The 14,038-nt window shown below is 38.9% G+C and overlaps 1 protein-coding gene across 1 annotated transcript in view; it reads right to left on the bottom strand.

The window, feature by feature from the left end:
• Positions 1-12,748, bottom strand: part of AK4 (adenylate kinase 4) — a 48,607-nt gene extending 35,859 nt beyond the window's left edge. The window contains exons 1-2 of the mRNA XM_075287359.1: positions 12,568-12,748; positions 11,417-11,605 (exon numbers count right to left, since the gene is read on the bottom strand). Coding sequence (XP_075143460.1) covers positions 11,417-11,561 — 145 coding nt within the window. The 5' untranslated portion in view covers positions 11,562-11,605; positions 12,568-12,748. The remainder of the gene's footprint in view (positions 1-11,416; positions 11,606-12,567) is intronic.
• Between the last annotated feature and the right edge of the window lie 1,290 nt (positions 12,749-14,038).

Here is a 14,038-nt window from a genome sequence, read left to right as displayed (position 1 = left end):
CTGCACTAATACACTGGATACATTTACCTGCACTAATACACTGGATACATTCACTGCACTAATACACTGGATACATTTACTGCACTAATACACTGTATACATATACCTGCACTAATACACTGTATACATTTACTGCACTAATACACTGGATACATTTACCTGCACTAATACACTGGATACATTACCTGCACTAATACACTGGATACATTTACTGCACTAATACACTGGATACATTTACCTGCACTAATACACTGGATACATTTACCTGCACTAATACACTGGATACATTTACCTGCACTAATACACTGGATACATTTACCTGCACTAATACACTGGATACATTTACTGGACTAATACACTGGATACATTTACTGCACTAATACACTGGATACATTTACTGCACTAATACACTGGATACATTTACCTGCACTAATACACTGGATACATTACCTGCACTAATACACTGGATACATTTACTGCACTAATACACTGGATACATTTACTGCACTAATACACTGGATACATTTACTGCACTAATACACTGGATACATTTACCTGCACTAATACACTGGATACATTTACCTGCACTAATACACTGGATACATTTACTGCACTAATACACTGGATACATTTACCTGCACTAATACACTGGATACATTACCTGCACTAATACACTGGATACATTTACTGCACTAATACACTGGATACATTTACTGCACTAATACACTGGATACATTACCTGCACTAATACACTGGATACATTTACTGCACTAATACACTGGATACATTTACTGCACTAATACACTGGATACATTCACTGCACTAATACACTGGACACATTTACCTGCACTAATACACTGGATACATTTACCTGCACTAATACACTGGAAACATTACCTGCACTAATACACTGGATACATTTACAATACACTGTTGCAAACTATAAGAATAACAGGGAGTTGTGTTGCCGCTGTGTCCAGCTCACAGAGAATTGTCTGCTGGTATAATAGCTGCACACACACCCTTATGTTGTCAGCTACTGAGTTTAAAGAAGAGTTATCCCATTTACTGACAAAGAGCAGAGATCTTAAAATTGGTGAATAATATTAGATAGTTGTACAATTCAGCTTTAACCCTTTTAACAAATAAACCTCAACTATGAGGGCGTCAGATCACGTTATAAGGTCGCAGGCTCTCCGTGGACTGATTTAGCTACTCTTTAATCCCGCAGCACATTGCAGTAATATTCCACAGCGCACATTGTTTCTACCTATTGTGTCTCTGGAATAAATCCAAAACAAACTACTTCTCAGAATCCAGGCCCCCTCCCTGAGCACAGGAATAAGACAGGCCGGGATCTTGTCCCATAGGCTCAATGATTAATATAGATGGGCATGCTGTTTACCAGTTAACCTTCAGCCCCGCTGCCCGCTTCATTAACTACGCCTGACACCCACCATGACACCCGCCCCTGCTGGGCAACGGCTACGCTCGGCCGCCTCCTGGAGCTTCATGGAGCTAATCAGGAAACCTAACTCCACGTGCAGCCAAGTCCTCCAGTCCAGGCCCGGAGAAAGGTTAAACACTTAGAAAACTGGGTCATACAATCCCAAGCTGCAAACAAGCTGTTCATTGACACGACATCAATCCGCTTACTAGCACTCATTCCCCATATTAACATGTCAAAGGGCATTTACCCCTAAAAATGGTATATTAGCATGAGGACTTAAAGGAGTTGTCCATTTGGGAATGATATGTAAGTCAGTAACGACAGGGGAGGATTACCTGAAAATTATTTTACTTGCTCAGTTACATTAACTTAAACAGTGCTGAGATCTGTGACTACAGTTCCTGCAGGGAGTCTAAGGTAGTCTGAGACACGCCCCCTATCTCATAATTGGTTCAGTCTGCTGCTCTCTCCTCCCAGTGCAGTTCTCCCTCCTCTGATTGGCTGCTGTATATAAACACAATTCTGTCCCTGAAAGGTCAGTGCAGACTGAAAGACTATATCAAGTAGTCCTCACCCCTTAAAGGAGATGTCTGGCCACAAGAATTTCACAGTAACAAGTTACGTGCTGCTCAGTGGTTTCTAATATAATTCTTATGTTGTAACCTCGCCTAATCGATTATCCCTGTACTGTGACATGGGGCTCGGGGCATATTTGCTAATGAGCTTGCACTGAATTTGCGCACAACACTGGATAACATAATTCACACCACATTTGTTAGGTATGGTAGGCACTTCTTACAACTTGTCTAACAAGGGATATGGCCTATGGGCTTATAAAGGAAAAGGTGTGACAATGTGATCCAAAATATGTGCTGAAATGTAAGCATATTTTGTTGAATACCAACCAACTAATTGGTGGTGTCAAATTAGACCAGACAGCCTGAAAATACTTCAGATTTAGCATTTAACAATTTGATGAATCAATGTTAGTTTTATGACTGTCTAGGCTTGTACTGCATTACTTGTAGATAAGGTTAGTAAATCTGCTCAACTATCCTTGTACTGTAACTACACTATACATTTTATTTTACTTTTGTGACATCACTGTGTGTATTATCCTGTACTGTGACATCACTGTATGTATTATCCTGTAGTGTGACATCACTGTGTGTATTATCTCTGTACTGTGACATCACTGTGTGTATTATCCCTGTACTGTGACATCACTGTGTGTATTATCCTGCACTGTGACTTCATTGTGTGTATTATCCCTGTACTGTGACATCACTGTGTGTATTATCTCTGTACTATGACATCACTGTGTGTATTATCCCTGTATTGTGACATCACTGTGTGTATTATCCCTGTACTGTGACATCACTGTGTGTATTATCTCTGTACTGTGACATCACTGTGTGTATTATCCTGCACTGTGACTTCATTGTGTGTATTATCTCTGTACTGTGACATCACTGTGTGTATTATCTCTGTACTATGACATCACTGTGTGTATTATCCCTGTATTGTGACATCACTGTGTGTATTATCCCTGTACTGTGACATCACTGTGTGTATTATCTCTGTACTGTGACATCACTGTGTGTATTATCCTGCACTGTGACTTCATTGTGTGTATTATCTCTGTACTGTGACATCACTGTGTGTATTATCTCTGTACTATGACATCACTGTGTGTATTATCCCTGTATTGTGACATCACTGTGTGTATTATCCCTGTACTGTGACATCACTGTGTGTATTATCTCTGTACTGTGACATCACTGTGTGTATTATCTCTGTACTATGACATCACTGTGTGTATTATCCCTGTACTGTGACATCACTGTGTGTATTATCTCTGTACCGTGACATCACTGTGTGTATTATCTCTGTACCGTGACATCACTGTGTGTATTATCTCTGTACTGTGACATCACTGTGTGTATTATCCCTGTATTGTGACATCACTGTGTGTATTATCCCTGTACTGTGACATCACTGTGTGTATTATCCTGTACTGTGACATCACTGTGTGTATTATCCCTGTACTGTGACATCACTGTGTGTATTATCTCTGTACTGTGACATCACTGTGTGTATTATCTCTGTACTGTGACATCACTGTGTGTATTATCTCTGTATTGTGACATCACTGTGTGTATTATCCCTGTATTGTGACATCACTGTGTGTATTATCCCTGTACTGTGACATCACTGTGTGTATTATCCTGTACTGTGACATCACTGTGTGTATTATCTCTGTACTGTGACATCACTGTGTGTATTATCTCTGTACTGTGACATCACTGTGTGTATTATCTCTGTACTGTGACATCACTGTGTGTATTATCTCTGTACTGTGACATCACTGTGTGTATTATCCTGTACTGTGACATCACTGTGTGTATTATCTCTGTACTGTGACATCACTGTGTGTATTATCTCTGTACTGTGACATCACTGTGTGTATTATCTCTGTACTGTGACATCACTGTGTGTATTATCTCTGTACTGTGACATCACTGTGTGTATTATCTCTGTACTGTGACATCACTGTGTGTATTATCTCTGTACTGTGACATCACTGTGTGTATTATCCCTGTACTGTGACATCACTGTGTGTATTATCCCTGTACTGTGACATCACTGTGTGTATTATCCTGTACTGTGACATCACTGTGTGTATTATCTCTGTACTGTGACATCACTGTGTGTATTATCTCTGTACTGTGACATCACTGTGTGTATTATCTCTGTACTGTGACATCACTGTGTGTATTATCCTGTACTGTGATATCACTGTGTGTATTATCTCTGTACTGTGACATCACTGTGTGTATTATCCTGTACTGTGACATCACTGTGTGTATTATCTCTGTACTGTGACATCACTGTGTGTATTATCTCTGTACTGTGACATCACTGTGTGTATTATCCTGTACTGTGACATCACTGTGTGTATTATCCTGTACTGTGACATCACTGTGTGTATTATCCTGTACTGTGACATCACTGTGTGTATTATCCTGTACTGTGACATCACTGTGTGTATTATCCTGTACTGTGACATCACTGTGTGTATTATCTCTGTACTGTGACATCACTGTGTGTATTATCCCTGTACTTTCTAGCATAATCCAGACTAACATTCATTTTTTATTCTCTGTAAGCCTGTTTGTAATGCCTGTCGGCGGAGGCCCGGCTCTCTGCAGTCTTACTGACTGCCCGTTTTGCACAAATCCTGTGGACCTGAGCTGTGTGTCACATGTGCAGCACTTGTTGACCGCAGACCCTTGGGGTAATACGCCTACTGCAGAAAACATGAGCAAACCCTGTGATAATGAAGCAGTGAAGCGGGGGTGTATTAACCTGCCAACAGGAGCCACATTAAAGTAGGATTTATCTTGTCATCCAGGATCAGAACAGGATAAAATAACCCAGAGTTGCACATGAAAGACAGTTCAGTGCCCTGGAAAAGCTGTGTGAAAAGTGAAGCGCCTTTACAATAGGACATAATGAAGAATTTCCTACTGTTTGGTTTCTATATCTCTTATGCAGGCCTATGTAGCTGCATAGTAAAAGTTAACAACCAGACCCTATGCAGTCAGTAGGCATTCATGAAATATCAATAGGGTATTTTACTAATATCTGACAGGTACAGTTATGACCACTGGGAGCAACAATGCCTAGAAAAAACAGGCCATCGTGCCGTTGGCTTTTTTCCAAAATAATATTGCTACCGACCAGGTGCTGCGTCAGAAACTGCAATGAAGCCACATCAAAGAGGACCTTTCATCACCTCCGCCAACTCCAGGCTCTTTGCACCTTCAATAAGTAGCCCCTTTACAACAAAATTTTCCGGATCCAGTCTAATCAATAAAAACTTTTAGCTTTGAGGAGGGAGATCAGTAATCCCTTCAATCCATCTTAAGCGCCCCCTCCCCCTCCAGAGGTCACTTTTGATCTTTTTGTCTTGTGCTGAAGCTAGTGATTAGCTGCAGAGGTCAAGTCCACATGGAGGGCACATCATCACTGCCGTAGGGACCACTAGAGTGGATTTGTGGATTAAATCACATAAAAAAAAAAATAAAAGACCAGTGGGGACCACCAGAGCTAAAAGGGAGAGACCAGTAAGCAGCCATTTTCTTGTGGCCGCGGGCATGCATAGTCGGCTCTGCCCGAGGCCTAGAAGATTGAAACCCAGGACGGAAGAAGGCGCAGGAAGAGGGTGTTCCAGAAGAAGACGGAGGCGGCGCTGTAGAGTTCTCTCGCAGCATTGGGGACATCCCCAGTGCTGTTTAATTGCTGAGGCCCACCCCCAGTGCTGCGAGAGAACTCATTGGCATACCGACGAAAACCTGGATTTCTACCGAACGCTAGGAGAAGAATAGCATTTCTTAAGGCTATTCCTACATGTTAGTCAGAAAAAAAGGGTATCCAATGATAGGATCCCTTTAAAATTAGGTAGTCACATGAACCCACAATCACATATAGCCTTACTAAATAGCCGCCATATAATGCTAATGTAATGCATTGATGAAATGATCATTCATCTAGTGTGACCATTTCTATAAAAGCAGATGTTTTGCCTGTTTGCTGGTCTGGAACAGTCAGGCATGTATTAATGCCAAAGAGGAAAAACTTCAGCAATGATCTTAGAGAAGCCATTGTTGCTGTTTATCAATCTGAGAAGGGTTGTAAGGCCATTTCTGAACAATCTGAAGTTCATTATTGTGCATTGAGAAGGATTATTCAAAAGTGAAAAAAATTTAAGACAGTTTAAAGGGTTCCAAGGAGTGGGTGACCCTGCAATGCTCCGAGAAATTGCAAAAAAAACCAAACAAACAAGTGCTACATCTAAGACTCTACAGATCTCAGTCAGTAGGTTATACGCTCATGTTCATGCTAATACCATTAGAAAAAGACTGAACTTATGTCTGTTGCGGAAGGGTTGTCAGGAGCAAGCCAGCAAGGCAAGGGTTATGTTTACAAAGTGGCATATAAAGAAACCGAAAGACTTCTTGAACAATGTGCTTGGGACAGATGAGACCAAAGAGGTGTTTGAGTATAATGCATAGTGTCACGTTTGCTGAAAACCAAACCCAAAATAACAGCACAAACAGGGGTGTAACTACTGCGGTAGCGGCTGCCACAGGGCCCGGGACATAATTTTTTTTAATAGACTATTACCTGCTGGAGTAATTTCATCAGGTAACAGGCCCTATTCACTTACCGTTCCTGGCTCACGGCCACGGGCATTTACCCTTCTACGGAGGCGGCTGTGAGCAGGAGGGGGATTGGTAAGTAAGGCTGCGGGTCCGCAAACACTGCTTGCATTATACTCGGGGGTCTTTTCAGACCCTGAGTATAATGATCGGAGGGCTAGGAGAGGTGAGTGAACATAAAAAAAACACTATTACTTACCTCTCCTGGGCTCCGGAAGGCTTCGGGCCAACTTGGTGACGTCCCAGGCGTCACATGGGCCGGGCTTGCAGCCTTATGCGTTGCGGCAGAGGGGCACACAAAACACTGTGAGGAAACTGAACACTTGCTGCCTCATTGATCATTCTTTCTCCTTAGATCACCTGTGAGCAGATAATCTTTGGAGTATCCTACCAGCAAACTAAGACCGCAATTCCTTGAATTAATTCACTTCTTTAACAAAGACTACTCTCATAGTAGAGCAAACAAGGGCAAAAAATCTCCATGTTGTACGATGTATTGGTGTAACATATCCTGGAGTAGTTCTGATAATAAAAATATGATAAGCAATTGCCTCATCTATATAATTAGGTATTAAAATATCAAAGCTACAAAGCAATTGAACCCCTGGGAGCAAGGGTTAAGTATATCCCTGTACAACTTCACCTCCGGGGCCAATCTCCAAAGGAAAGCCCTTATCACCATACATTTACTACAAGACTGAGCTCCCCAATCAGAAGAGGCTCCGAAGCTCGTCCCTTTTATAGTTAAATGTTGCCTTGTAAGTGAAAACATGTTTGCTGTAAATCTGTGACTCTCCATGTAACTATGCAAACCCAGAGTTTGCATTCTCCAAGACTCTATCTCATGAATTTGAAAGAACAGATTGAGACTTAGAGGAGAGACTGTTGCTCCGTATTCAATGTTCCCACCAAACATCTTGGCAGAAGAACAGTATGTTACCTTCTAGACCCTCTCCCAGGAGAAAGTAATCTACATGGAATTATACAGACACTTATATAACAAGACACACACACAAACTAAAGTGCTTATTCCTTGTCATAGAGTGTATATTAAAGAGAAATTGCTTGAAATTCTAAAAATATATATTTAAGTAATTGACAGAACTTTTGGTGAACTATAATACTGCCCCTATGTAGAAGAATATAACAACTATAATACTGCCCCTATGTAGAAGAATATAACTACTATAATACTACTCCTATGTACAAGTATATAACTACTATAATACTACCTCCTATGTACAAGAATATAACTACTATAATACTGCCCCTATGTACAAGAATATAACTACTATAATACTGCCCTTATGTACAAGAATATAACTACTATAATACTGCTCCTATGTACAAGAATATAACTACTATAATACTACTCCTATGTACAAGAATATAACTACTATAATACTACTCCTATATACAAGAATATAACTACTATAATACTACTCCTATATACAAGAATATAACTACTATAATACTACTCCTATGTACAAGAATATAACTACTATAATACTACTCCTATATACAAGAATATAACTACTATAATACTGCTCCTATATACAAGAATATAACTACTATAATACTGCTCCTATGTACAAGAATATAACTACTATAATACTACTCCTATGTACAAGAATATAACTACTATAATACTACTCCTATGTACAAGAATATAAATACTATAATACTACCTCCTATGTACAAGAATATAACTACTATAATACTGCTCCTATGTACAAGAATATAACTACTATAATACTACTCCTATGTACAAGAATATAACTACTATAATACTACTCCTATATACAAGAATATAACTACTATAATACTACCTCCTATGTACAAGAATATAACTACTATAATACTGCTCCTATGTACAAGAATATAACTACTATAATACTACTCCTATGTACAAGAATATAACTACTATAATACTGCTCCTATGTACAAGAATATAACTACTATAATACTACTCCTATGTACAAGAATATAACTACTATAATACTACTCCTATGTACAAGAATATAAATACTATAATACTACCTCCTATGTACAAGAATATAACTACTATAATACTACTCCTATATACAAGAATATAACTACTATAATACTGCTCCTATGTACAAGAATATAACTACTATAATACTGCTCCTATGTACAAGAATATAAATACTATAATACTACTCCTCTGTACAAGAATATAACTACTATAATACTACTCCTATATACAAGAATATAACTACTATAATACTACTCCTATATACAAGAATATAACTACTATAATACTACTCCTATATACAAGAATATAACTACTATAATACTACTCCTATGTACAAGAATATAACTACTATAATACTACTCCTATATACAAGAATATAACTACTATAATACTACTCCTATGTACAAGAATATAACTACTATAATACTACCCCATATACATGAATATCACCACACTGTTTATGGATGTGTTAGACCTCAGGTTACAGTGGTGGCAGTATAAGGTCACAGGGCGCGGCCTGGTGGTTATAGAGCAGCATTTCTATACTGTGTAATGATGTAGATGACCTTGGGATAAGAACATTTTCTGAAAACATCAATAAAGGATTCCATGTTTGTCACACACAAGCTGCCACTGATGTCTGTAGATGTAGTAGATCTACAATGTCATCATCTTGTTCTGTTTTACATCATGACACTTCCTCAACTCAAAAACTTTCTCTATAATCTCACAGATAAGACATCACAGTATCACAACATGACAGATAAACATACAGTAGCGCACAGTCAGCTCTGCTTTATTGATGAAGAAATCATTCTTTACACATGGTCAATACTGCTGTTACAGGGCTTGTGGGGGAGGTGGAACTTGCTTCTTATTGGCTCCTCTCCCACAGTGACAGTGTGTGTGTATATACATGTATACACACAACACTTATATGCCACCTCAAAATATGCAAGCAAGACGGTGGCACCCAGGGGTTTAACAAAAATAAAGGGGATCTACTCCAACAAGAGTGGCTAGTAGCTAGTTCAGAACATGAAATGCTGATGATTATTTTGGTCTCCCTTATGCAAAATGATAATGTATACGGTGATGTCACAGTACAGGGATATACTTATATACTCTATCTATCTCCTATCTATCTATCTATCTATCTATCTCCTATCTATCTATCTATCTCTCTATCTCCTATCTATCTATCTATCTATCTATCTATCTATCTCCTATCTATCTATCTATCTATCTATCTCCTATCTATCTATCTATCTATCTATCTATCTATCTATCTATCTATCTATCTATCTATCTATCTATCTCCTATCTATCTCTCTATCTCCTATCTATCTATCTATCTATCTATCTATCTCCTATCTATCTATCTATCTCCTATCTATCTATCTATCTATCTATCTATCTATCTATCTATCTATCGTCTATCTATCTATCTATCTATCTATCTATCTATCTCCTATCTATCTATCTATCTATCTATCTATCTCCTATCTATCTATCTATCTATCTATCTATCTCCTATCTATCTATCTATCTATCTATCTATCTATCTATCTATCTCCTATCTATCTATCTATCTATCTATCTATCTATCTCCTATCTATCTATCTATCTATCTATCTATCTATCTCCTATCTATCTATCTATCTATCTATCTATCTATCTATCTCCTATCTATCTATCTATCTATCTATCTATCTATCGTCTATCTATCTATCTATCTATCTATCTCCTATCTATCTATCTATCTATCTATCTATCTATCTATCTCCTATCTATCTATCTATCTATCTATCTATCTATCTATCTCCTATCTATCTATCTATCTATCTATCTATCTATCTCCTATCTATCTATCTATCTATCTATCTCCTATCTATCTATCTATCTATCTATCTATCTATCTCCTATCTATCTATCTATCTATCTATCTATCTATCTCCTATCTATCTATCTATCTATCTCCTATCTATCTATCTATCTATCTATCTATCTATCTATCGTCTATCTATCTATCTATCTATCTATCTCCTATCTATCTATCTATCTATCTATCTATCTATCTATCTATCGTCTATCTATCTATCTATCTATCTATCTCCTATCTATCTATCTATCTATCTATCTATCGTCTATCTATCTATCTATCTCCTATCTATCTATCTATCTATCTATCTATCTCCTATCTATCTATCTATCTATCTATCTATCTATCTCCTATCTATCTATCTATCTATCTATCTATCTCCTATCTATCTATCTATCTATCTATCTATCTATCTATCTATCTCCTATCTATCTATCTATCTATCTATCATCTATCTATCTATCTCCTATCTATCTATCTTATCTATCTGTCTCCTATCTATCTATCTATCTATCTATCTATCTATCTATCTATCTATCTATCTATCTATCTTATCTATCTGTCTCCTATCTATCTATCTATCTATCTATCTATCTATCTATCTATCTATCTATCTATCTCTCTCTCTCATATCTATCTATGTGCAGTAGATGACTTAGTTTCCAGGTCCTGGCTCATAGTAATGTCTTATACTAGATGTCAGGTTACTGTCCTGCAGTGATGTTTTTTGTTTTTGTTCCCATTGTATTATTCCGCCATACTGTATGTGGAGCCTCATTAATAAAACATATGTTATAGCAGAGATAAGTTATTGCCCTCTCTGCATTGTGCTCAGTATAAATCTGCAGATAGCATTATCTTACCGGTGCTGGATCGGATGTTTTGTCTCAAGAAATCACCGCTGGACAGATGCTGCAGCCCAAAGTTCTTGGCAATCCTGTGGCACACGGTCCCTTTGCCAGATCCCGGTGGTCCTAGAATGACAGCTCTCAAAAGTTTGGACGCCATCAGAAGGGTTTGTACTTCTGGAAACCCAACTCCGAAGAGGATCTCTAGAAGAACCAATAGGGAAAAAATATTTGGTTACAGCCTCCTGCTCTGTCCCGGCCCCTCTCAAGATGCCAAAGAAAACTTAAATGAAATTAACCCCTTCCACTCCGAATTAAAGTGACATGCATGATCTCTAATGATAAAATGGCAAGGAATAAAAGTCTTTAAGATATGACAACTTGTTGCAAAAGTAAGAATCAGTGCCCTGGTCTGAAACGATCGGCTCCCTGGCTGTTGTGACACTACAACTCCCATCATTCATGACCTAAAACTGCGTGCAACCTTTGGCTCCCTGGCGGCTGTGACACTACAACTCCCAGCATGGCTTTTTACCTATCTGCAATCTGTGGTTCTCTGTCTGTAACCTGCACCTCCCTGGCTGTTGTGACACTACAACTCCCATCATGCCTTGTGGTTCCCCAGATGTGGTAACACTGCAACTCCTAGCCTGGCCTAATCGCTGCAGCTTTTTTGGCTCTTGTGAAACTATAAGCACCAGCATGCCCTGACCAACAGTTTCAACCTTTGGCTTTCCATCCGTTGTGATACTACAACTCCCAGCATGACCTGATCTCCGTATATAAGTTGTTGTAAAACTATGGATCTGAACACTATAGGTTGCTGCCCACCAATCTCATGCAGCGCAACTTTAGATTCATGATTTTCTTAAAGAAACATGACACTCATAATTCTATAGATGCATACCTCCAGGAAGATCCCCCCATCTGCTACAGTCAGTAACGTCCTTAAATTCTGGATTTATTTTTTATATAATAAAAAATAATAATACACCTGGACCATAAGACCATGAACTCATAGAGTGGCTCCTTCCCTGGGGCCACCCTAAGATGCAGTCAGTTCCCTTCCTTTTGCACTTTGCAGCTTTGATTGACAGGCAGAGAAGATAAGGCTGAGCTGAGATACAACATTCTTGTTTTTGCAATTTGCAAAGTCCCCAACTCACCTCCCGGGTTCCTCTATATCCTGCAATATGGCGAGTAAGCAGCAGGAGGAATTCCTACATTACATGTTCCACATCCAGGCTGGGAGCCTTTAAGGGAGAGGATTGTCTGTGGCACAGGAGGGACTCGACGCCCAGCACAGGCTGCTCCCTCACACATCAGCAGCAAAGAATTCTGCACAATTCATTGTGGAGCCTCAGCCGCCCAGCCGCAAGGCCTTCTGGGAAATGTAGTCTCATCGCTCCTCACAAAAACATAGGACTATAGTCGAGTAAACTACAGCTCTACACTGCCACCTACAGGATAAGCTCTGATCAGGCGCTAGTCATTTTGTAGAATGTTTCAAATTGTGTCACTTTTTACAATTATAGATTACAAAGTGGTAGAATAAAATTTGATACAACTTCCTAATATTTTGGTGTTTCAGTATATCTCTGTACTGAAGATTTCTGCTTACTGTTAGGGGGTGTTAACATGTAGGGGGCTGACACTGATTTGGAGGTAGATTCCGAATGACAGAGAGATGAATGCTAGTGTGAACCTAGTGTTATGTGGTAAATGTCACGTAACCCCCCTCCCCCCTACTTATATATGTAGACTATGTCGACCTGCCTGTATATAAATGCCAAGATGAGAATATCCTTTGGAGCTGCCACAAGATTATATAAAAAAACCCATATCTCTATATGTAAAGGAAATGACTAAAATACTGTATGTGCCGCCATTCCAATTCCAAGCCCTCGAATCATCGTCTTTCTTGACTGTCCCTTTAAATAAAGCAGAAGAGGGAACAGATGGCGTAACAATTTAAGTAATGTCTGCGAGGATCTGATTCTTCCCCACCCCCCATCACTGAGACAAATCCCCATATAATCATTGACAAGACTGGAAACCTGACAGGAAGGGACAAGAACATTTCATTCAATGTCATTTCAATATAAGTTGTAAAAGGTTATGGTGAAAGGGTTAATCAAGATTACCTAGGGCAGGGAAATGGGCCAAAACTCTTAGTAGGGTCAGAGCTTTGTTGATCTGATACAATCTCTACAACCCCCGGCTTCTATCACATAGCCATAGAGTTATATAAGAAAATTCTGGCAGCCTGCAGTCACCACTAGGGGGAGCTCACTGCATACGGCTTTATCCTGTTCCCATATTTTCAAGCCATATACATTGAGCTTCCTTGTGGCAGTTATTACTTACCTCACATGAGCTGGGGTTCATGTTACTAGGACCCTTCTAAATCCACCCCCTGTACATTGTCACCAATTTATACATTGGACATATTTAATGGTACCATTTGAATCGATACATATATACATTTTATACATTTTATTCTATTTTTGTACAACTGCTGCAAATGAAATTTGCTTTACAGCAGGCGTCTAGAGAAGAAAACCTTGTCTAGATGAATTGTATAGAATAGTGTATGGACATGGGCAGTACTTACTGTGTGTGGGTGGAGGGTAGGGG

The sequence above is a fragment of the Leptodactylus fuscus genome, chromosome 9 (assembly GCF_031893055.1).
Source record: "Leptodactylus fuscus isolate aLepFus1 chromosome 9, aLepFus1.hap2, whole genome shotgun sequence".
Lineage (NCBI taxonomy): Eukaryota > Metazoa > Chordata > Amphibia > Anura > Leptodactylidae > Leptodactylus > Leptodactylus fuscus.
Note: the sequence above shows the minus strand (reverse complement) of the source record. Positions and strands in the feature narration are given on the sequence as shown.